The sequence below is a fragment of the Gallinula chloropus genome (assembly GCF_964237585.1).
Source record: "Gallinula chloropus genome assembly, chromosome: 27".
NCBI classification, from domain to species: domain Eukaryota; kingdom Metazoa; phylum Chordata; class Aves; order Gruiformes; family Rallidae; genus Gallinula; species Gallinula chloropus.
Genome location: NC_140112.1, coordinates 6348725 through 6373206, shown reverse-complemented (window position 1 = coordinate 6373206; position 24482 = coordinate 6348725). Strand labels below are relative to the sequence as shown.

Below are 24482 nucleotides of genomic sequence, written 5' to 3'. Positions count from 1 at the left end.
CCCTCAGTGATCAAACTTTCCATCCTCCCACCAGCACGCCACAGCTTCCACAGATGTCTCTCCCAAAGGAACGGGGGCTGGGACACGCACAGACATCCCCAGGTCCTGCCACGTGTCAGGCTGCTTGCTGAGGTTTCATTATCTGTCCTCAAGCAGGGCCAGGCAGGCAGTAAATCTCTCCCATCTCTCAGTAAACATGTCACCTGCTCCAGCCTCCAAGCATCGCCTCGGCAGCAGCACTATCAGCAAGACAGATCCCCCGGTCGCCTTGTTTACTGCATTAATCCCTACAGCCCTCTTGTAGCTGGGAACGGATAAAAACCCACCGTGGGGTGTGAGAAGGGGGCCTGGAATCTGCTGCTTTGTCCCGGCAGAGCCAAGGGCCACATCGGTGAAGCAGTTTGCAACCAGACACCAGCAAGTCACACTGTGTCCCAGGACTGTCACCTCCTCTCTGGGCATTCCTGCATCCTCCTGTGGGGTGCCTGGCATCCACCTCCCTCCAGGCATCGCCCCCTCACTGCAGATCCTGACCTGTGCTGCCAACCAGCCCTTGAGGAACTGCGTTTCTCTGCAACCAGCCCAGGGTTTAACCTGCTCGGGGGGGGAAGGAGCTGCTTGCGAGGGAGCAAAGATGCTCCAGTGACTTCACGCCTTTCATGGGACAATGGTGCTTCTGCCAGGCACGTGATGAGAAGGGGCAGTGGTCAGGATATTGGGAAACAGTGCAGAATCCAGCCCCAAAGCCCCCAAATCTGGGTGGCTTTGTACCCACGGAAACCAGGGCCAAGGGAAGGGAGACGTGGGAGAAGCGCTCACGAGAGGGAGCAGCCCTGAGACCTTTGCACGAGGCCCGTGCCATTGCACACAGAAACTGAATGCTCCCCACACACTTCCCAAATCCCACACAGCCCATCAGGATGCACAAAACCATTTTTGCCCAATGCTCCTGCCCACTTTTAAGCGAGCTGCTGCTGTCACGAGCCCAGCGGGCACTGAGTGCCCACGCCGGTGAGCAGCTCTCCATCACACCACCGATCTCTCCATTCCCCAAGCTCCAGAAGCACCAGTGTTCCTCCAGCCTTCCCCAAATTCCCACCTGGCTTTGATGCTTATTCCAAAAAAAAGTAATAATAAATGATGCTCGTGCCTGGGCACACCACACACACAGAGCATTAATTGCCTTGTAGCTGCCCTAAGCTGGGCTGGGAGCTCTGGAGCAATAAGGACACGGCTAGAGCTGAAAATCCATAAGGGAAAAGCAAGTGAAACGTTTGTAACGCCTGCTCTGGGCTGTCACCACCCCCACATCCCCACACCCCCCGTGTGACACAGCACCGCTCGCCCGCAGCATCCCCGTGGCTCTTACTGGTGCACTTCTTGATGCTGCTGCCCTTCTTCAGCGCGTGCCGGCTCAGCTTGCAGTGGAAGTTTTCCTCCCAAAATTCAGCAAACCAGATGTTGCGGCGGTTGTTATCCAGTGTCCTGCTGGAGAAGTAGCGGTCGAAACCTGCCCGGGGGGAAGAGAAGTCTCTGGGATCTGGCAGATGCTTATACCATGGCCCATGGGGTCTATAAGAGCTCAATGGGTTTGTGGCCAAACTGCCACTCGGGCAAAGCCAGAGGCTGGAAAAGCACCTCAGGGAAGACCCGCTCAAAACAGCCCTCCACAGCCTGAGGTTAAGGGGATGCCATGGCAGGGAACAGCCGAGCCAGGGGGGAGCTGAGGGAACCCACCGAGCGCAGCCCCTTACCTCTGACAGAGACCCGCTTGGGCAGGATGGTGACAGAGCCTTCGGCCACCTCCTCCAGGTGCAGGACCGGGGAGATTTTGGAGCCCCAGCTGTCCGAGCCCATCCAGATGAAGTGTCCCGTCTGGTTCGCCCTCTTGGCCGCCTCCAGCACCCTTCTGCAGAGAGAAGCGACAGGCGCTGGCGCTCGCCGGCACCGCAGCAGCTTCGTGCCCCATGGAAGTGGGGATGCTGGCACAGGGCAGCGCCGTTTGCATCCCCTGCTCCGGGCACTCTGACAGCACCAGACACAACCTGGTGTGTGTGGATGCACAGGAGCCAACTGTGCTGCTCAGCTCCCACACCCTCTGTCCTCCCCAGCCCGGGCACGCAGGCTGCTTCTCCCACATCATTTGCATATTTGCTGACTGGTAATTGAATTTCCCCCTTAATTACCCAACATTAGGAGGGGGAAAAAAAATAAAAGAAATAAAAATCAGGTTATGCTGCACCAGGCAGGAAAAGCAGCAGCAGCACTGGGGAGTGCACAGGAGCTTTCAGCTCCGATCAGTGTGGCAAGCCAGGGGAGAGCGCCAGCCAGTGCTTCCAGTGCCCAGGCTAGACCTAAACTGGGCTCTGCTGAGCAGCAGCAGGGAGCTGGGGATGCCATCCATCCTGCTGAGCATCCCTCGTTATAGCCAGACACACATACAGGCTCTGCCGGTGCCAGGCAGTTTAGTTCAGCCAAATCATCGTAGGGGGATGGAAGCTTTCCTGGGTCCGACCCTCTGGGCAGGTTTTCCCCAAGGCTTGCTGGCCCTTCAGGGGCTTGTGAGAGTCCCCAGCCCCATGGGAGGGGGCTCAGGGCAGCTCCGTGTCCCCATCTGCCCATGTGGTGAGGAAGCTGGTCTGTGACTCACCCCCACCATCAGGCGCCCATCAGTCCCAGTCCAGATGGGGTTTCAAATGTATGATAAGGGAAAAACCCATTCGAGTGGAGTGGAGATGAGATGGGAAGAGGCAGACGTGCTCTGGGAGCCACAGGGCCAGCAAGCAGCTGGAGAGCCGTGCTGGCAGCTCCATGCTCATCCCGGGTCGCCCCAAGCTCCGGGGGGGACATCGGCAAAGCCCGCATCCCGCTCCGAGCACAAACAGCATCTCCAGCTGCCCACAGTCCCTGTGCAGGGCAGGACCCCACTGGCACAGACCAAGGACGTTCTTCTGAGATGGATGATTTACACCTGACCTGAGCCAGGTGGAAATCCAAGCAACAGCCATCCCCAGCCCGCCTGGCTTTGCAGCGTGGCTCTGACCGTTTCAGGGGAGGCAGCACTCCATCATCCAGGCTCCACAGCCCCAGCTGGCACAAGGATCACCGCAGTCTCCATGCCCGGGGTAAACCCACGCTCACCCAGCACGAGGCGGGTGTGTGTGTAAGCCCCTGTTCATGGGATGTAATCCTGTTTGGATGGGTAAATGTTTACAAACCCCAGCTAATGGGGCTTGCCATTTACACAGCGAGGTAAATCCCTTGTTTCCCACCACACACCCGCACAAATGTCAGGTTTGCAGACAGTTCTATTAAGGAAGGAAAAGAGGAACGTGGAGCGTTTGCACACCCGACGTAAACTGATTTGAAATCGCAGTTTACCCACATTTACATAATGTTTGCTGATTAATAAATTAGGTACTTAGGAAATCAGGGGTAGCTCCATGTGAATCATTCTGCTCCATAAACAACTGGAGCTGCAAAGATGTCGGAGCATCTCATCGCCTCAAAGCATCCCTGCATCCCCAGCCAAGCCAGGCAGGTGAGGCATCAAAGGGGGGTCCCCAAAGTGCCCCCTCCAGACCCACTCGTCTTCATGCTGAAGCTGCACAGCAAAGCACAACTGGATCCTGCCACGGCTGGTGCTCAGCAAGGCCCCATGCCAGCTTGGAGAGATCCCTGAGCAGCGTGAAGCAGCCAGATCACGACTGCAGGGATCTCCAGAGGCAGCAAAAAGCTGATTTTCCCTCCTTTGAGCTCTGTGTTGTTGTGGCTCGATGCTGGGTGGCCAGTCCGAAGTCAGCGCTGGTGGGTCCCTGCTGCAGCCACGTCCCTGCCACGCTGTGAGGTGCATCCTGCCCTCACTGCAGCCACGTCCCTGCCACGCTGTGAGGTGCATCCTGCCCTCACTGCAGCCACGTCCCTGCCACGCTGCAGGCACGTCAGCTCCGGGTGCCCAGCTCCCACCATTCCCATCCCACGCCCCTGCCGGCAGCACACACAGAGCCCCTGTCCCACCCCCAGCCCCCTCCCGGCCCGGGCAGCCCCTCCGCACCTGATGTCGTCCTCGTTGGCGAAGATGATGACGGCCCGGGCGTGCGAGGTCTCCAGCAGCCGCCGGATGATCTTGTCGAACTCTCCGGGTTTGGGTTCCCGCGGGATCTTGACGGACTGGGCCACGCACACCCCCCCTGGAGCAGAGGAACCCCGGCACTGAGACACCCCCACGAGTCCCACCCTCCAAGGACAACCCTCCTCACAGTGCTCCTCACCCCCACAACAGGCAAACGGGGTGAGGGGGTTCCCCACCTCATCTGCACTCCCACAATGCTGAGGGGTTCAGCCACCCCCCCAACCCACCCCCCAGAGCCCCCTGGCCACCACCCAGCCCCCCAGGACACCCAATCCCCCCCCACAACACCTCTTCTCCCAGGTCGCTGCCTCCACCCCTTCCATGCCGCCTCACCTCCCATTGGCATCTCCCCAGCTCCCCTCCACCTTCCACCCCCTCCTCTCCATACCTGCCACCTCAAGCCACATCCACACCGTGCTCCAGCCCCCGGACAGACACACAGCCCCTTCCCAGTCAGCTCAGAGCACTGGTCCCTCCCCAGCCCGGGACCAGGTTTCCAGAGGGGCTCTGCACATCCGAAGCTCAGATAACCACAAAAACATCCCCCAGGAAGAGGAGATGATGGGCTGCAGCCCCAGCAAGAGCCCTTCACCCTCAGACAGACACCTGGCTCTGCAAAGGGTTTTATTTCCATCCCTGTGGCACCCGCCAAGCTCCCAGCCCAGCTTTCCAAGGGGTGATTGCAAAAGCAGCTAATTAAAATTAAGTGAGACAAGGGGAACCTGGTAATTGGAAGAGGCCCCACACATGGCTGCAGGGCTCCCAGCCTCCAGCTCCAAAAGAGCTGCAGAACCCTCCTGTGCTCCTGCATTTCTGCAGATGCCAATAAAAAGAGAGATGGGAGAGAAAATTAAACATTGCGGGACCTTCTGGATGTAATTGATGGTCTCAATTTGCATAGTAAATGACACGGCTGATACCTCGCCTGCCACTGAAAGATCCCTGCTTAAGCAAAGGTCAGAGTAATTAGCACACGGTGGCAGGGAGAGAATTCCCAGTTTACAGCCCGGGAGAAGAGCTGGGAGAGGATGGGATGGGGATAGGCACTGAGGCAGAGGCCTCAGGGATGGGAGGATTCACTGGGAGGAAAACTGGGGTCATTTTGGTGCCTCAGAGCCTAACAGAGAGCAGGGGGAGCAGATGGGGCTGAGCCCGCAGCAAGGGAGGTTGCAGGGATGGGGGTAACAGCATCCCCCCACAAACACCCGCTGCGGGGGGGGCATCACCTGCCCCCAGCACCCTGCAGCCCAGCAGGAGAAGGGCTTTTTGGGGGGGTTGGGTCGGGTTTGTGTGGGGTTTTTTCCCCTCTATGGTAAGAAATTGGGCCAATTTACTGTTTGTTTCCCATATGGGGAGCCAGATGGATGGAGAGGAGGGAGTTGGATAAACAGACTCCTGGACAGACAGATCAGCCAGGCGAGACAGGCAGCAGCAGGCAGCGCTGGCAGGACGGGCACGTCCCTTCCCGGGGGGCTCTGGCCTCAGCCACCGCTGAGCCCCCAGCCAGGCCAGGGTGGTACCGGCCGTGCTGCCAGAGACTCGGCTCGGGCTAGGCAGCCAGTGCAGCTTAATTACAGTTTCCATGGCAATAAAAGGAGAAAATCCAACCAAAGCAGCAGTTTGCAAACACAGGAGCCTTCCAAAAGCCCCGGCACGGAGCTGGGGGCTGCGTGCACACAGGAGCCAGGGCTCAGGGCTGGCACAAGCACAGCCCCTCGTGTCACTGAGCAGCAGCACGGTGACACTCCCGTGCCAACCAGGCTCTGCTCCAGGCTGGCGTGTGCACGGGAAGGTGTGTGCTGTGCCCTAGCACCATGTGTGCCACTGAACACACGGGGACCCACAAGCGTGTGGCACAGGGACACGGCGGCTCTGGGCACGCAGCACTGGCCCCTTCCCAGCACAGCCAGAGCAAACCCAGCTTCCAGACTTTCCCAGCCCACCAGTAAGGGCATGCACTGGGACACCCTCAATGCATTTTATTCCCCTCGCCTCGAGCAGCAGCTTTGAGCATCCCCAGCATCCCGTGACTCTCCCATGCTGGCTCTGCCCATACCACTGGGGTACCACTGGGATCCTGACCTGAAGGATGCTCAGCAAAACCAAGCTCACAGGGGGACCAAGCGGCCTTGGGTGAGCTTGTGGCAGGGACCATCTTCTCCTACACGTGGCAAGAGGGGTAGCAGAGGAGAGGGGCCCATAAATAAATAAGGAGACTGAATCAATGGCAATTCAGAAATGACCAAGTCACTCAGCAGCTCCATTAAATCAAACTAACGAGGGATGTAACAAAAAAAAAAAGGATACAGGCAATTAGGATGTAATGAGGATCTTATTAACTCATCAGCTGGAGAGCGCAGAGCATGTGAGCAGGACACAGCCAGGTCAGTGTGAGGGGAAAGCTGAGATGGAGACCTGAAAAAGTGGCTGGATGCAAGGAGAAAACTGCCCCAAGGATGGACATGGGTGTCCACAGCCCCTGGCTGCACTGTCTGTACCTGACAGTTGACTCCAGCTCATCAGGGCTCTCCAGGCTTAGAAATAACACAAACCCAGCCCAGGTAAGAGCCCACAGAGGGTCTGGGAGCCCCCCATTCCCACAGCACCCACCTCCAGCCTGTGCACTGGTGCTGGTAACACTGCCTAACTTTTGGGGTTTTTTAAAATCTTAATTAATGAAAACTTCTCAATAATGAAAAGAAAAGAGGTCGGGGGGGGTCAGGGGGAAGCCACTGGGGTGGGCAGAGCTGCAGGTTTCAGGGCAGCCCTGCTCACCTCCAGCAGCCCAAGCTCTCAGCACCTGCATTATTCATGGCCCCCGGGCTCTGTCAGCGGGCAGGGGGTTTGCCAAGCGATGCTCCTGCTGTCTTCACAGAAAAATCCATTTAGTCAAAGCACTCCTTTAAAGCAGGGAATCAAAGGGAGGAGGGCACCCATGGGGAGGAAGCGCCTGCTCTCCCTCCTTGGGCAGACGGCTCAGCATCACTCCCTGCCTCGGGCCAGGGTCTGACTCTGGGAGCACACAGGAGGTGAGAACGGGGACCCTTTTCCCCCTCCAGCTTTAGGAAAGGGCCAAATTGGAGCAGGAATAGTAGGGAAGCCTTAAGGAGTGGGCCAGCATCCCACAGCCAGCTGCTGAAGACAGCTTGGAGACAGGTGCCTGACTTAAAGAGGCTCAGATGAGATCCCATGCGTGCCGTCACTGGGATGGCAGCGCAGGATGCAGGGGAGTCACGACAAGAAACAGCCTTGAAACCCCAACCTGAGCCCCTTTCCAAACCTCCCATGGGCAGGGGCAGTAACCAGGCACACGGAGCTGCAGCCCCAGGGGGTCCAGGAGCACCTGGAGCTACTTTCAGTCTGAGCCCCTGCAGCAGAGGCAGCCTGGTTCTGCTATGACAGAGCCAGCAGCACCGCAGGGACGCTGCTGGGGAGAGCCAAGGATGAAATGCTCAGCAGCCCGCATCCAGGGAAGCAGAGACTGACAGGGAGGGTGAAATGGTGGGGATGTAATTACAGGAGGTGGCCAAGCGTGCCCAGCACTGCCACTTACAGCCCTTTCTCTGCTGCCTGCCATAACAAGCCCACCACCCAGCAGCACCCAGCCCATCCCAGGCAGGCAGGTCTGGGCACAGATGCTGGTCAGGGCAAGAGAGCATCTCCCGAGCACGAGTGGGCTGTGAGGGGAGAGGCTCTGCCAAGGGAAGGGTTTGCCACAGCATTCGTGCCCCACCAAACATCCCACCACCACCAGCCAGGAGGGTCAGGCCAGCATGACACCCCCTCCCGGGCCTGGGGGGGCAAAACCACAAGGGTCTGCACCCAGACCCCTCCCCAACAGCCCCGTGCACCCGTCCCAGCTGGGTACGGCTTTCCTGCGAGCATACCACCCCCTCCAGCAGCGAACACCAGCCTGCACCATCCCCAGGCACCTCATCCCTCCCGCCAGCATCACCCCCAGCCCGGCAGGACCCGAGCCTCCCCCCCACCCCCTCCCCTCGCCCCGGCATCCCCGCGGGGCCCTCGGGGACGCTGCTCATTACAGTGGGGTTAACGCGTGTTGTCAAACACAGGTCAGGGTTTAATCTCCACCATTACGGGCTCGGTGGGAGCGCAGCTGCTCCGGGAAGCGTGACGCTGAAGTGCCCTCTTGATTGCAGGTAGATAATAAGCGTTTGCCGCCGCTAACGTTCACCATCCATCAGGGAGTGCTCCGCCGGGGGCTCCCCGCAGAGCCGGCGGCTGCCAAGCCCCGCTGCCTTGGAGAAGGGGCACCAGGCTCAGCCGTGCTGGGAAGGGTGATGTGCGTGTCCCCCTCACCGCACCGTGGTCTCCAGGCAGCACCTGCACGGCTCCCCCCGCCTTCCCTTCCTCACCCCCAGCCATCTAAACGAGATTCCCAAGCCCAGAGTCTTAATTGGCAAGCGGCTGGCTGCTCCCCTGCCCCGGGATTCATTATTCATGTCACTTCAAAGCCTCCAGGAACCGACTCATTAGAGGAGAAGTCGTTAGGGACGCAGCTCCTGTCCTCGCAGAGGCGAAGCTCCATCATCAGACCCATACGCCTTGGTCCAACCACGGGATGCTCTGCACAGGGCAAGGGCTTGCCCCGTCCATCTGTCTGTCCATCCACCCTCAGCGCTGCAGCAACACGTGGCTCTGCAAGCTGGGGAAGGCTCCCTACATCCCATGGGTACCTGCACACAAGCCGATGAGGAAACAACCCTGTGCAGAGGGAGAACAGCAGCACCAACGAGCTGCCCTGGGTCCCATCACACCGGCTCTAATCGCTCTTCAGTGGTGGCAGAAGCCTAATGAGAGCAACACCCGGATTATTCAGTGTGAAGGCTGCAATATCCCACAACTCCCAGTCCTGCTGCTGGCAAAGTGCCTTGACTACCAGTTTGGGTGTGCTTGGGGACACCGACGTGCCTTTGTCACCCTAAACCATGCCCTGGTGCAGCCAGATCTCAGCTCAGTCTGCTGCATGTGGGCATCCCACTCCTGCCCTCCTGGGCACACAGAGCAGGGAGCAGTGGCAGGTCCCTGAGCCCCATGTTTTTGCAGCTGGGTCCCATCTGGGGAAGGTGGGTCCTGGGTCTGCATCAGGCAGCCCCACCACGCGTCCCCATCGCCAGAGGCTCCTGGCACTTGTCACCTGCCTCATCCCTGGAACTGGCTCCCTGCTCTTCAGTGTTTTGAAATCTCACCAGACATTATGAACCCCGGTGATTTGCACTTGCTGTTCAGTCACCTGCCTGGCCAGGCCAAACCAGTAATTAACGGACTTGCAATGGGGAAAGGAAAGGGGAAGAAAGCAAGTCCTCAGGTCAAGCCTGGGGTCTCAGGTGGGGTATCACTCATCCCCCCATCCTCTGCTCTGCAGTCAGAGGCTCGAGATTATTCTCCACAGCAGCGACCCTCACTCATCCCATGACCCCGGGGGTGTCAGATGACTCTGAAAAGCAAAGGCAGCTTTGCCCCTCATTTATAGCCATTCAGCTCATCCCTCCCAGCCCAAACCCTGCATCACAGGGCACACACTCCCCTTCTCCCATCCCCAAGGCTGTGTCTCCCATCTCACCCCATCTCACAGCAGAGCTCCACAGAGCTGCCGGCATTTGCCCAGCTCCCTGGCCCACATGCAGCCCCCCAGCACACCCCAACGATATTAAAACATGGAATATTGACTCTGGCTGCCTCCAAAGCCAGTTTGGGCTGCAAGCCAGAGCCCACACACCAACCTCAACCACAACTAATAGCTCCTCTTTGTCCAGCCCCACTCGCCTCCCTCCCTGCTCACACAGAACAAAGGGAGTGCTGAGAGATGCAGAAACAAGGTGTGGAGTTAGGAGCAGACTTTAGCCAGCAAAGGAGCAAGACCCAGGGCTGGAGGGAGCATTTTCCCAGCCCAGCACTCCCAGTCCAGCTCTGGCTCTCCCCAGTCCCAGCCTGCAGGACATGTTGCAGCCACCAGCAAACAGCTCAAAGGCAGGGAAGGGTTTTAGGTGGGGAAACTGAGGCACACCTCCCTTCAGTCTGAATTGGGGTACAGAGTTTTGACAACACCAAAAAGGAAAGAAGCATGGGGGGGAGCAAATAGGAAAATAACCCAGGAAATGTGATTTCTGTCTCCGAGGAGCCTGCAAGAGCTTCAGCATCTAAAGTAGCCATGGCAGCACAGCCTCGGTGACCTCCATCTAGCATGAAGAGGTGCCACGTCCAGCAAGAGCTGGCACTGATTTTTCAGCAGGAGGTGGGGTGACAGAGACCAGCACAGAAACTCAGGGTGGGGTATAACCAGGACTTTGGCCTGTGGGTGCCAGGGACCCCTCCTGAGCCACAGTATGAAAGGACCTGCCCAGAGATGCTCCATTAGAGCCCCACTGGGAAAAGAAATGCCACCACCCTCGGTGTTATCAACCAGAAACTCTCCACAGGAAAAGCTTCACCTAAAATCCATCCTTCCCACAGAACAGGGACCCTCGGGGCGCTCAGCATCGTGCCACAAAAAACCCATCCAGTTCTGTGCCGGCTGCTGGATGGGAGGATTTGGCTGGGGAGCTGAGACGCTGGCAGCAGACACCAGCCCTCGGGTGAGCCGCAGTAACTGAGTGCTGACTGCACAAGAAACCTCCTCCTCAGGGAGGAGAGGGAGCTGGATGGCGAGTCCCACTCTGCCCGACCGCTCATCACACCTCACAGTCGTGGGGCTGAAGGTCACTCGCTTTAACTCCTGCACATTTTGCTTGGAGGGGGTGAAAAGAGTGGAAACTCCCTGCAAACAGCAGCAGGGGGTACTGGGGGGCTGGTACCCACCAGCATCATCCTGCTGCCCATTCTGGCTGGCCCATGGGGATGGCATCTGCAGGGGGAAGGATGAGACAAACCCCAACTCCAGCAAATAACCAGGATTAGCAGCTTCCAGGATTGCAGCTACAAATCTGCCACAAAGTCCCACTCAATGCTTACTTACACCATAAGACTCAGGAGGAGTGGGTTGGTTTTTTTTTGGGGGGGTGACATCCTGATGCATCAACCAAAAGTGGTGAACCCAGCTGAAACCAGAAGGAGCCAGCCATGAGTGTCACATGGGGACGGACAAGCGCATCACAAATATGTATCAGCCTCCTAACTAAAAATATAGAAAACTCAGCGAAGGATAAAACAACCAGGGGGAGGGAAATGACAGTGTAAAATTGATCCAGACACATGACTAAGGAGCCTTGCTGGAAATATTGCCCTCTTTACAGAGCCGAGCGCTGCACATTACGCCGCGCGGCACAACACGCCGTGCTCACCAGCTAAATTACATCAACATAAATCTAGTGCTTCATCTCCAAGGGCTCAGCGACAGCAGAGATGTCAACACACGCAGAGCCAAAGGGCTGCAGGGTGGATCTGCCCATCCACCGACACGATGCCACCAGTCGGGGTCAGGGGGAGATGCTGTGTGAGGGGAGATGGGGACACCCTGCTGCTGGCCCTGGTGCTGAGGTGTAAATACAGCTGGTACCCACCACCTCTGCGGGATGCTTTGGGGGAGCAGGATGCTGTTGGGGGAGGGAGCACTTAACACACTTCAAAATGGCCAAAGAAAACTCATCCTTTGCAGAGGTAACATCTCTGCAATGCTGACACTGGGAACCCCAAAACTCTACTGAGCAAGGACTGTCCAGCCATCGGTACAGCCAGTCACCAGGGTCCAGCACCATCATTGCCAGAGTAATTGCAGTATCTAGAAGGTAATTTCCCTCCCAGGTCTGTCAGTCTGTCTTGATAGCCCACAGCCAGAGCCTGTTGCAAGGATACCCTGTCCCCAGGGCGAGCTCCTTCTCCCCCCACCCGCAGAAGGGTGAGCTTGTGCCTTGTGCAGGGACACTTTCGGCTGTGCCAGCAAAGGCTTTAACATGGGGCTCTGCTAAAAGTTGGAACTGAAGGTCAAGTTGATAATGCAGCAGAAAGCAAACAGCTTGAACACGAGCTGCTAACTACAGCAACGAGCATCACCTGATGGAGATAAAACCTGACTGAGGACTCGGGCTTGGAGTGAAGAATGAGGTGCAGCGCTCTTCAGGAAGAGAGTGGGAGATGCTCCCCAGGGCCAGGGTTGGGTGGAAACCCCCCCACCCATGGGGAGGAGGGCTGGGCCTTCCTCCCAGTGTAAACACCCTGGCATGGGGAAAACCTGCTGCTGGTCTGACTGGTGGCAATCCCAACGCAGCGGATGGATCCTGAGCCAACCAACAGCCCTTTCACATCACTCTGACAGGCTGGAGGCACCTTGATGCTGCAATAAAACCACAGGAGCCTTTACGCTGCTGACGAAGAACAAATGAGAGCCAGGCACACACAAACCAGCTGTGAAAGGAGGGGACGATCCTTCCCCACTCCCAGCACCTCCACACTGGTGTAAGAGCCTTTTGGTGCCAGAGCTATCCCTGTTCATGGGGTGAGACAGAAGGGCCAAGCAGGCACAGCCCGGCTCTCCCTCCCACCTCGCAGCTGCCACACAGGGGGCAAGGCTGGGAGATTTCCAAATTACAAAATAAAATTGAAAATTTCAATAAAATCAATTAAAAGCACGTTCTCAGCCCAACCATGCTGTTCTCATGGCTGTGGAGCTGCCTCCCACAGCGACGGAGCAACACTGACCCGCAGCACCCCCTCCCAGGGGAGATGCTTCAGGGTGCAGCTCGGATCCCACCCAGGCACCCAAACAAGAGCTGCTCCCCCCCTCACACGGGCTGGGGTACCATGGCTCTTCCACACAAGCACATTCCCTCGGCTGGAGCAGGGAAGTGGCTTTGCTGCTAACGCAGGGGCTGCGCTTACGCCGCGCTCACACCGCAATTACCGTGGAATTATGCTTTTTGATAACTAAATGATCAGTAATGCACATAATGGCTGGGTTACGTGGGACACAAATTACAGGACTGCCTCAGCCCCGGATTAATGCGCGCGCGCTCGGCTCCGTGTGCACTCGTTTACTCTGCAATTACATCGTCATATCGTTAACCATCTGGTTATAGGAACTCGTGGCTACTGTAGGTATCTCAGAGGAGAAGTGCTGGTGCTGCAGTGGGACCACCAGTCACGACAACTGCTCCCTTACTGGTGCTTCATGGAGGAGCAGTGTGGGTTTGAATCGTGCTGGTGTATCAGCCCGCTCATCTGTGGCCCGAGCAGACAGTACCCAGCACCCCCCAAGCATCATCAGCGGAGCATCCTGGGGCTCCCATGGGTACCCCACCCCACAGGGCACCCATCCCCTAGACTTGGTGGGAATCATAGAATCACAGGGGCTAGAAGGCACCTCCAGAGCCCATCAGTCCAACCCCCTGCCCAAGCAGGGTCCCTAGGACAGGGCACACAGGTCGGTGTCCAGATGGGGCTGGAATCTCTCCAGAGAAGGAGACTCCACACCCCCTGGGCAGCCTGTCCCAGGGCTCCCTCACCCTCACTGGGAAGTTCTTCCCCAGAATCGTGGGGAACTCCCTGTGCTCCAACTTGAGCCCATCGCCCCTTGTCCTGTCCCCACAGACACTGAGAAGGGGCTGCCCATTCCCCCTGCATCACAACTCCCTCACAGCACCTTCCCACATGTTCCCTTGTAGCGACTCACCATCCCTCCAGGCTGCATGCAGACCCAACCCCAACTCAGGACAGGCACCCCAGCCCCTCTCACTGCCCCATCCCCATCACAGGGTGTGCGGGCAGCACATCCCACACCCGGCCGGCGCAACAAGCATCACACCTGCATGCTCCAAAGCATCCCCACACACTCCTCCTTTGCAGGATCGCAGCCCCATGAAAAATATTCTGCTTTTCAAGTTAAAATCCTGAAGAGCAGATTCCAGGTTGAATCCCCAGATGGGTTTCTCTGCATATTAAAAGCACAGCCAGTTCCCAGTGCCAGGGAGCGCGCGAGACAGAATTAACGCTGTTCCTATTTATAGGGCTTTGATTAGGAGCTCGTCACCTCCAAGTTTTTATTCCCTTTATCCATTTATAAGGCCATAACACAGTTTGACTGGCTCCAGATAGGCTGGTGTCCCACCGATTTCACCAGAATTTAATGTGCCATTCGGATACAGTTAAGGCAGTAATAGGCAGCAGCCGGTGCGCTGCGGGGTTTTAACTGCCTCAGAAAACACTCTGCAGCTCCCATCTCGCCCCTTGCACGTGATGCTGCGGAGGAGAAGCAATGCCAGAGCAGGGAGGGACCCCAGGGCTGAGACAGCCCCCCCACGGGGTCTCAGAGCAGCTTTGGGCTCATGGTAATAGCACCCACAACAGCAACAGCCCGGGGTCCTCACCGTCCCAGACAGTCCTGGGACTGATGCTCAGCCACTGTGGGGTACCACGAGCTCCTCTGCCGCTCCTGAGGCTGCTAATCCCCCTTAAGCATCCCAGTGCTCCTGTCAGCAAAACACTTTCTGGCTCCAGACAAATCCTCCCAAAGAGTTTTGCTGAGCAGGGACTTTCCGCCTGTCCAAAGCCTGCAGACAAGTTAAAGCACCTGCCCTCGGGGATAATTCCACTAAAATTGGGCGAAGCATGTGTCGGTGCCAACTTGATTTTCTGTTCAAACCTGGGAGCATTTGTAAAAGTCTCTTTCTTCTGGAAGGCACCCAGCACTCTGGCTCGGCAGGGAGGGGGTTAGTCCGGCTCAGCAGCCTCTGGCTCAGAGGATCTGAGGTCTCCTGGCAAGCAGGGAACAGGATCTAGGGATGCTTTCTGAAAGGAACTGGAAGCAATAAAGTGGCCTGCCCTGTGGAGGCAGCTTGGGATTGCTGGTCCTGATCCCTGCTGGCACCATGTCCTCACAGCCAGCAGGACAGCCCCAAAACCTGCAGCGCCCAAGGACTGATCATCCCCCTGGCTCTGCCATCCACCCCTGCTCACACACCGCAGCCACATCCCAGCTGAAGCCAAGGAGCCCAACCAGACACACCCCTCCAGTCTCCACCCATTGCCTTTTCTCCTCCATCCCAAACTGCCCCAAAGCCCGCGCTGAGCCCCATCCCAGAAGAAACCTGCTCACCATCCTCCCTGGACTTCTGGATGAAGGCCTCCACGCCGCTTTCGCCATAGCTGCCCTCAGAGGCTAAGGTGGAGACGTAGTTCCACTTGAGGGCTTTGACGATGTCCACCATGGCTTGAGCCTGGTAGGTGTCGGAGGGGACGACGCGGGAGAAGAAGTCGTAGCGGCTGTTGTCGCTCAGGTCCGGCGCGGTGGAGGCGTAGCTGATCTGAGGGATCTGGGGTGGGGGGGAAAGACGAAGAGTCAGATGCAAGACGTGATCTCCACCCCACTGCAATGCCCTCTTGAGCTTTGCCCGTGCTCCCAAAGCCCTGCTCCAGAGGAGAGGGAGGTGGAAATCAGGGAACACCATGGGTCAGGGGGTAACACGTGCCACCAGACACAGCACCCAGGAGCAGCAGGTCATGGAGGGGAGACCACAAAGTGGAAGGTGGTCAGCTTTACTGGGTCCTGGTGGCACCACAAAGGCTTTGATCTGGTAACTTCCATCCATAACTGGGCACAAGAGACAAAAAACTGCCACAAGCCACCCCAAGACACCTCTGCATCTCCTCTGCATCCTCCTGCTGTGCCTGGGTGAAGGGGACCAGCACCATCCAGGGACCAGCCTTGGCCACACAGGCTGGCCTGGCCCCTTCGAGACATCGGGTCTGTGGGGCCACCTAAAGCTCAGGGACACTCAGCAGGTCCCAGAAGGGTTTCCCAAACATCAGATATGCCCAGAATGGAAGAGGCCAAAGAGCAAAACTCACTCTTGCCCCCCCAGCACTGTTCAGGTCTCCCTTTGGCTTCCTTGCCCCAGGAAGGACAGAGGCCACCCCACCCAAGCCATAAATAAGTGATTTAAATTAACCAGAGCTGCTGCACCCCCACAGTGCATTAGAATGATTTAACTCACGGGGGTCATGTGAAGCTTCACACTTACAGAGCACTTCACATCTCCAAAACACACCACAGGTATCAACTCATCTCACCAAACCACCAAGCCCAGGTTCTCCCTACCAGAGTGAAGCTCCCCCCAAAGTCACACTGAATACCCAGACAGCCCCAGCCAACCCCCTTCCTCATCCCACACCCATCCAGGTACCACACACCTCTGCTCAACCCCTCCCTGGATGTGGCAAGGGCTGGCAGAGCCCTGGTACAGCCCCACAGCGCTGAGCCATGGCAGTGACAGCCCTGCCCAGCACTGGCACAGCCCGGGGAAGGGTCCAGCCACCCACACACATCTCACCTTCCTGCAGACGCTGCTTTGCCATCTGGACACAGCACAGGGAGGAGGAACAGCCCAAGGCATTGCCATTTCCAAGCCTCCCCGTGCCATGGGGAGGGAACAGGCACAGAGCAGCAATGCCCAGCTCTTGGAGGGCTGTTCCCTTCTGAGCCAGCTCAGGAATCATTCAGCAATTACAGCCTGCAGAAGCACAAAGGCTGCCAGATCCCCAGAAGTCTGCAACAGATCCCAGCAAGTCCCTGGGCTCAGCAGGTACCCAAACTGCACCGGATACCCAGGTCTGCTTGGGATGCTCATATCAGCTCAGGATGCCTTTGGCCTCGCCCATCACCACTCCCCATTAAGCAATTAGCCAATTCCCAGCAGCAGAGACACCTGGATGTGCTTGGGGTGGGGGAGATTGGGGTCTTTGGGAACCCAATTATCAGATCCAGCTGAGCCTGGCTGGGCTGTGGCATCCCAGGATGAGGAGACATGCCCCAGAGTCACCCCACAGACCCTCCTGGCCTTCCCAAGCCACTCCATCCCCCTCTTCCCCTGCTCCCAGGCTGCATCTCACAGTTTCTCCTTTGTTTCTCCATTATTTTCCCCTCTTCCACTCCCCCCCACCCCCCATCTCTCTCTCTATTAAATGCAACACGGGTGTTATAAACCCACGACTCCACCTGAATGTTAAAAGGCCCCTGGAAAGGAGCAGCCACCCTTCCAGCTACCTGCAAAATATGAGAGAAGAGGGAGCGATGGAGAAGGAGTGGGAGAGGAAGGAATCTTTATCAAGGCACAAATAGGATTATGCTCTGTGACAATCTGCTTTGTGCTCCTCTCCGAGGGGCTGTGCTCTGACCGTGAGGCTCCATTGAAATTCTGCTCAGCAGGCAGAGCGCTGGCCTGGCAATCACTCATCCCGGGGGGAGCAGGGTGCTGCTCCGTGCCCGCTCTCCCTGCCTCCTCCTTGCCTCCTCCCTGCAGTGCCGGCCAAAGGATGGACACAGGGCTGGGGACCGCGGTGACACACGCCACGTGCCGTGAGCAGCAGCACCCACCTCAAAGGAGGTGTGGGGACAGGGACACAAGCCAGCCTTTCCAGAGGATCCTTTCCCATTGATTTTGGGTTTTTTTTTCCTCTGTGGTTTAGTTTAAATACACCCCTGCACCCACACACTGGTGATGGAGACTTCCCAGCTGATCCCCATCCAGGCTCAGACAGCTGGGGGCACATAGGATTAACAACACCCCCCCCATCCCACTCAAAGCCCCACTGGAAAACAAAGCCTGGAAAACACCTGTTGATCTACAGGCTACGAACTGGAAGCTGTATTTTCACAACCAAACGGAAAAGAGCTTTTCCCTTTCGCTCCTCTGCTGTGGGTGGAAGTGAAAATAAAGCCCCAGTTCCCAAATGACCGTTTCATAGACTATTTGTGCCTTTTTCCCCCCCTCTGCCTTTTTGATCTCCTGGTCTACAATAGCCCAACTCCCAGCACCAGCTATTTTCTCAGATAAAAGACAAAAGTCCTTTTAGGTCCATAAAAGCAAAATGCAGGCAGGGAATTCAAGGTTCTTAGAAAGAAGGAGGATATGATGGGGAGGGGGAGCTGGAAACTTATCTCAGCTGTGTATTTGGTAGTACCTTGCCTGGCTCATCGCTCAGCCTGGGATAAATCCCATGGGGAAATCAGCAGGAGCAGCTCTCCTGCACCCCGAGGCTCCCTTGTCCCACTGAGAGTGGGGAGTGACCCCAGGGCAGGGAGTAAACCCTCCTTCCTTCCTTTATCTGAATCAAAAAGCAGAGTCAGCATCACCCAGAAACATCCCCCAACCTGGAGGACTGTCCCCCAGGGTAAGAGAGAAGGCAGGAGCCAGGGCTGGGGGTGTCATCCTGCTCCCCCCAACCCCGGGGTGAATCCACCAGTGGGATCCACCTCAAACACACCACAACCACACCTCGATTTCATACCTATTTCATCACCATCACCTCACAAACTGGTGCCACAGTTTCTCTACTGGTGGCAGACAGAATCCCCTCCAGACTGGGGAGAATTAGGGGAAAGCAGCAATTTCGGAGTGGCCCCAGCCAGGGACTGTGGGACTGTGATGCTCCAGCCCAAACCAGTAACCGGAGCATCAGCCTGAGCACCCAGGAGGGAAGGAGCTGAAAGAACAAACGGGCCATTGCACAGCCAGAGCCACACACACCAGTCAGGACCATCCCCACGAGAAGGGGTCCTGTACTGGTCTGTACTGGCCACACTGGTCCCAGCACCTGCCCCTCCCTCATCAACACCAGAGATGGGGTCGGGAGCAGCTAATTCCCTGACTGTAATTATTAATTTCATGCATATCTTATGCAAACCTCTGGTTCAGCAACAAGATGGAATTGATTTAATTAGAATTTCCATCATCGAGCCATTTGGACGGCGGCTTTTAATTAGGGAGAGCGTAAAGCACCGCAGGGGCTGGAGGAGCGAGGGGCTGAGCGGGGACCGTCAGGTCCTGGCATCAGCATAGAGCAACCTGCAGCCCCCCCATCCCACTGCCCCTTCCCCAGCGCTGCAGGCTCAGGTCCAGTACCAAGACAGGATCCAGCCCTCAGCACCTGAGAGATGAAGATCCTGCACCCCCACAGACCCTTTGCTGCTTACCAGCTGTCTGTGCCTCAGTTTCCCCAGCTGAAAACTGGGAGGGAAGGAAGGAGGGAGGGGTGGCACTGCTCTCACTGCACAGAGCAGGCAAATCACTCAGGCATCACACTGCACCGACACGACATGAAGCTGCCAAATCCCTCCGTTCCCCAGCTCTGGGGCCACCAAAAAGCAGCCGCTCCAGGGATGACACACGACAGCCATGCTCCAGGGGACACAGCTCAGGGCAGGGAGCAACAGGCTCCCCGACCCACCCGCTCCTTTGCTACAGCCTGTGGAACCGAGTGTGTAAATCCAGCCGCTCCAACGCCGGGGCTGACATCAGCTGGGCTGGGATCGCTGGGTCCCCTCGGTAAATCCAGCCCCTGTCAGGACAGACAGCGCCAGGGAGCATCTCCCAGCCAGCCCTGGCACGGGTTACGCTGGAAGGAGACGGCTCTTTCAGGGCTGGTGGAGCCAAATCTAAAACTGGAGAGGAAAAGGAAAACTTTTTCCTTAATTGCCCGTGGATCCAGGGAGACAGCTCCACCAGCACGTCCCAGTGGTGCCAGAGGATGCTGGCATCCCTTTTTTCCCAGTAAACCAGCTCCCACCCCAGCAAAGTGTGGGGTGCCAAGCGCCGTGGATGCTGCCCTTCAGCAGGGTCCTTGCTGGACCTGCCATCCCCTCTGCCTTCAGCCTCCCTCTCCTCCTCCTCCTCTTCCTCCAGCTGTGGAGCCACCGTGGCTGGGGCAGCCCCAGGCAGCTGGAATTTGTTTTAATAAACCCAGCAAAGAGCGAGGAAACGAAGTGGCAGGAGAGGGTGATTAATCAGAGCACCCCCAGCCTTCCCAGCTTCATGAAGGTTATTTACCCACTAAGTGGGGGGAGCACGCAGCAGAGCCTCGGTGTATCCCCTGCCATGGGGAGCAGGCACAAGGCTGGGGTCTCAGCACCGGGGGTCCGATCCAGCTCTGCTCCTCCCCGGCTCCAGGCAGCCCAGCCCTGCGTGCGTGCAGGTGCTGAGCAGCCCCAGCTCCCACCAGGCATGCAACGGGCAGCATCCTCCATCAGGTGAATTATTCATGCTGTACAACACCCCTGTGCTAAAAAAGAGCTGCTGCACTCACTGCCACAAAGAAAACAACCACCCCAAAGTGTCCAGCGGGTGTCAAGTCCACCCCCTCCCCAGGGATGCTCCTCGCCCTGGCTGGGCACCCAAGCTCCATCACATCCCAGCTCTTACTGGATGGGGTGTAAAAATGCACCCCAGACCCTGACATAGCTTTGGGGGGGGATATTGGCAGGGATTGGGCCTGGTTCCTTTCACACCATCCTTGCTGTGGTGGTTTGGGAGAAATGGGGCTGGAAAAGCCAGCAGAAAGGGGTGGGAAGGAGCTGGAGCGTGCCAGAGAGCTCAGAAAGCTCTCCCAGTGACGCCAGAGAGATGCTATCGCAAGGAGCAGGGACTGGGGATTTGGGGGAAGGTTTTTCTGCAGGCAGAGCTGCGAGGAGTGATGAAACCAGCTTGGACAGAGGATGCCGCATCTGCAAGTTGTTCCACTGATGTACAGCTTTAATTAGGCAGTGGCATCTAACGAAGGACACGTTATTTATTTATGTAGCTCGGGAGCGACAAAACCCCGGGCAGGGAGGGGCCAGGCTCAGCGCCGGCGGGGGAGAGCCGGGAGCAGGGAGGGAGCAGGGAGGGGAGCACGGGATGGGGCGAGGGACCATGGACGGGGACAGCATCATCCCAGGGCAGGAACGGCCACAGATGGTGGGGAGTGGAGAAAGGGGAAGCTCGGAGCTCCAGGGGGCAAACTGGGGGAGAGGGGGGCTGCTGTGACACCCTCCCAGGCAGGACTGTGCAGCATCACTGAGAGCACAGAGTGGGATGCAGCCCTCCTGCAGCCCACCCACCGCTGCCGGAGCGGCCACGCACGGCCGGGCGAAGGGGGGACGGCTCCTGCCTGCAGCCTGAGCAGCGCAGGGCTGCGAGCGCAGCCCCGGGCACCGGGGGACGGCGGGGGAGCCATTTGCTCCTCGCCTTGCTGGGCTTTCTCTTTGATCTTGTGCCTGTGCCGCTCACTGCGTGTGCCACAACCCTCCTGGAGAACCGCTTCAGGGATTTAAAAACCAAAGCACTTAGAGACCACCTGCAGCACCCCCAGCCCCTCTCCAGCTGCCCACCCAAAGACCCCACCAAGCCCCATCCAGAGGAACCATCCCCAGTGCTTCCCCCAGCATCAGGCCCGGGTACCCCCATTCTGGCTCCACTTCCCCCCAGCATCCCCTTACTGGGGGAACACGGCGGGGTCCCGGCGCAGGCAGCAGAGCCACAAGACCAACGCAGGATGCAGAGCTCCAGCTCCAGCCCAGGCACGAGCATCATTCCCTGGGGACTGGGGAAAGGAGCCGGCTGCGCAGCGGCGCCGGGGAAGCAAACGCTCTGCTGAGCCTCGGAGCGAAGTCACCGCGCTTAAAGGTCAGCGGCGGCGTGAAATGGAAGCGCCTGATTTCCATTTTGAGCATGTCCCCACCGTAAACCCACCCTGTGGATAAATGGCAGGGAGGGGGGAGAGAGCCACCCCCTGAGCCTTCACTGCTGATAGGAACATGAGAGCCAACGTCCCGTGGGAACGACGTCCCTGTGCCAGGGGAGCGCACCCACTCTGCACCCACCCCCCTCACCCACCCACACGCAGGGATTCGTGGCTGTCTGAGGAGGGTTGAGCTCTTCCCGCATCCTCCCAAGGGTTGAAGTCTCCTTTCTCCACCTGCCCATCCACAGATCCTCCTCACTGTCACCTTGGGCTGGGATCAGCTCTGGATTTCCAAGTCATGTGGGTGCCCTGACTGACCCACCTGCAGCCCCCACCCCTCCTCTCCCCACCAGGGTGCAAGCCTGGGGTGCGGGTGCACCTGGGCTCCGTTGCATCCCTCCCACACAGGTCCAGGCTGCTTTTCCCACGGATCAAAATTGAAGGAGAAGCAGAAGGAAAAAACATAATAACAGCCTAGAAAGGATGTGGGTACCCCCACTGCTCCATCACCCTCCTGCCTGCTTTCCTGGTGCCTCCCTCCCTCCTCCTCCTCCTCTCCGAAGCAAGCATTCAATCTTTTTTGTCTCAGCAAATAGCTTTTAAGTTCCTCCCGCTCCCTCTAATTTATATTATTTTAATTATTGAGTAGCCCTCTCGCTCGTCGCCTGGAACATTAACACGTTCCATAAAAAAAAAGGAGGGACCCAGAAAAATCAAACTCCATCAGCAATCTGGGTTTTCTGTCTTCACTAACAGCTTCCAGCCCTCCCAGGAGGGCACCCGGCGCTCTCAGCACGCCGGGATGGCAGAGGAAGGGGATGGGGAAAGGAGGGAGCGGAGGTGGGGGGGATAGAAAAACAGGCTCAGCCCTGGAGATCTGAGAGGGTTTTGGGGTGCTGGGAGGGGAGATGGAGCTGGGACGCTGTGCCAGGGGGCACCACGGGGCTCCCACGCCGCTGGGTGCGGGGTATATTTACATCTCTCCCCGCTGTTTGCTGCGGAGGGGCTCTTGTTCAAACACTCTCTGTAGCCCAGGGACGTTGATGCGGATAAATAACTGCACAGCGAGGGGGAAAGTAATTATAAACTGCTCGGCTTTCCTGCGGCTGGCAGACAGCGGGGAGGGGGAGATCCAGCCCTCGCTGTGCTGCAGCCCTGAGCACCCCGTTCCCCCCCGGCGGGCAGCACGGGACAAGTGTCCCCAGCCCAGTTGAGGTCCCCCGGGCTGGAGCCGCCCCTGCCCCTTGCTGGAGATGCCACCCCCATCCCAGCAGCACCCTGCAGCTGCCCGGCCATCAGCTCGGGGGTGATTTCACATTTGGGGTGTTACCCACACCCCCGTATCCAGACATCCCCCATGAGGGGTGTCAGGGTGGGCTACACCAAAACGCTCCTGGTGTCGGCTGCGAGCGTCAGTCTGTCGGTGGCCGGGAGGTGCCAGCGTGTCTTAGGCGATGGCAAAGGGTGTCTCACAGCCAGGGTCCCCCCAGCCTCACACCCCATCCAGGTGACACCACGACTGCAGACCAGCTAAGCCCCCTCACCCAGCAGCCAGGCCTGCACCCCAGAAACCCTTGGGGAGCTCCCAAGGAGACTGGACCCTCTCCAGACTCATAGCTTTTCAAGCTCTGCCATAACCAAGCCCTGAGCAACCTGGTCTGACCCCAGAGATGGCCCTGGGGGGCACAGGCAGTGGGCTGAGCCCCCCATAGCCCCCCATCCAGCCTGAGTTATCCCACCCCACAGCCATCCTTAGCACTCCTCCCCATCCATCCCCTGCAAGCCATCCTCCCTCCCGCAGCCCCGCTGACGTCAGAGCACCACCAGCACCACCCCCCCCATCAGCACGAACCCGGGGGAGAAGAAGTAAAAAATCCTCCTGCTGAAAGTGTCATCACGGGCGGGGGATAGAGGAAGGGATCCCCAGGGACACGGGGGAGGCAGGAGAAGGGTTTTAAAGACACCGGCTCCTGCCTACCCCCAGACATGGAGGAAGAGGCACACGTGGAGAACCACTGCCAAAAAACACCCATGGTGGCTTCCCGGGGTGGTTATTCGTACCTTGGCCAAGCCCTACCTTGAAGAGCCGCAGGATGTTGGCCACCATGATGGAGACGGAGCTGCCCGAGGCGCCGATGACACCGACCACCCGCTCCGGCTTGGTGATGATGGGGGGGCCGCCGTTGACGCAGCGCACCTCGGTGCTGTCCTTCTCGATGAGCGCCTGCACGAAGGTCAGCGACTGCTCCAGGGCGTGCGTGTCCCGCGAGCACGTGTCCAGGATGCGGGCACCCAGGGTGATGTTGGGGAGCAGGTCGGGGTCGTTGTTGATGCGGTCCAGGGCGAAGAGCATGGCCTCCAGGCGATGGATGCCCTTCTCCTTCTTCAGCTCCCCGCAGGCTTTGCCCTCCGCGCCCCGGCCGTGCACAGGGAAGAGCCCCCCGAGCGTGATGTCCCCGTCGATGCGGATGGAGTTCATGTGCGGGTAGCCCTGGCCCTTGGGTTTGGCGGCACCCCCGGGCACCCACCCCCAGCTCCAGGCACTCAAGAGGAGGCAGAAGGAGAGACGCTCCATGCAAAAGTAACCCCCGCTCATCGCCGAAGCCGTGCTGGAGCGGAGCTCGCGGCCCAGAACCCGGCGGCAGTCAGGGAGCGAGGCTGGCGCGGGCGGGCAGCATGGCTCCCGGGGGGTCCCGCTCGCGGCACCGTCAGCGGCTCCCGGCGGTGACGCCGGCACCCAGGGAGCAGCGGGTGGCCGGGCTGCAGGAGAGCACTGGGGTCTGCATGGCTACGCTGGGCAGAAGAGGCGGCAGCGGTGATGTGAGCCCAAGCGATGCTCCAGGTCCTTCCTCTGGAGTCCTGGGAGAGGGGAAACAAGGAGAGGGGGGGAGAGAGGGAAAAT

General features: G+C 58.4%; 1 protein-coding gene across 1 annotated transcript in view; it reads right to left on the bottom strand.

Moving 5' to 3' along the window:
* The window catches only part of GRM4 (glutamate metabotropic receptor 4), a gene marked incomplete at its 5' end in the record, with an annotated part of 40024 nt that extends 15848 nt beyond the window's left edge, over window positions 1-24176 (bottom strand). The window contains 5 exons of the mRNA XM_084275877.1: window positions 1370-1510; window positions 1755-1909; window positions 4055-4190; window positions 15180-15396; window positions 23658-24176. Of these exons, the coding sequence (XP_084132003.1) occupies window positions 1370-1510; window positions 1755-1909; window positions 4055-4190; window positions 15180-15396; window positions 23658-24176 (1168 nt within the window). The remainder of the gene's footprint in view (window positions 1-1369; window positions 1511-1754; window positions 1910-4054; window positions 4191-15179; window positions 15397-23657) is intronic.
* Between the last annotated feature and the right edge of the window lie 306 nt (window positions 24177-24482).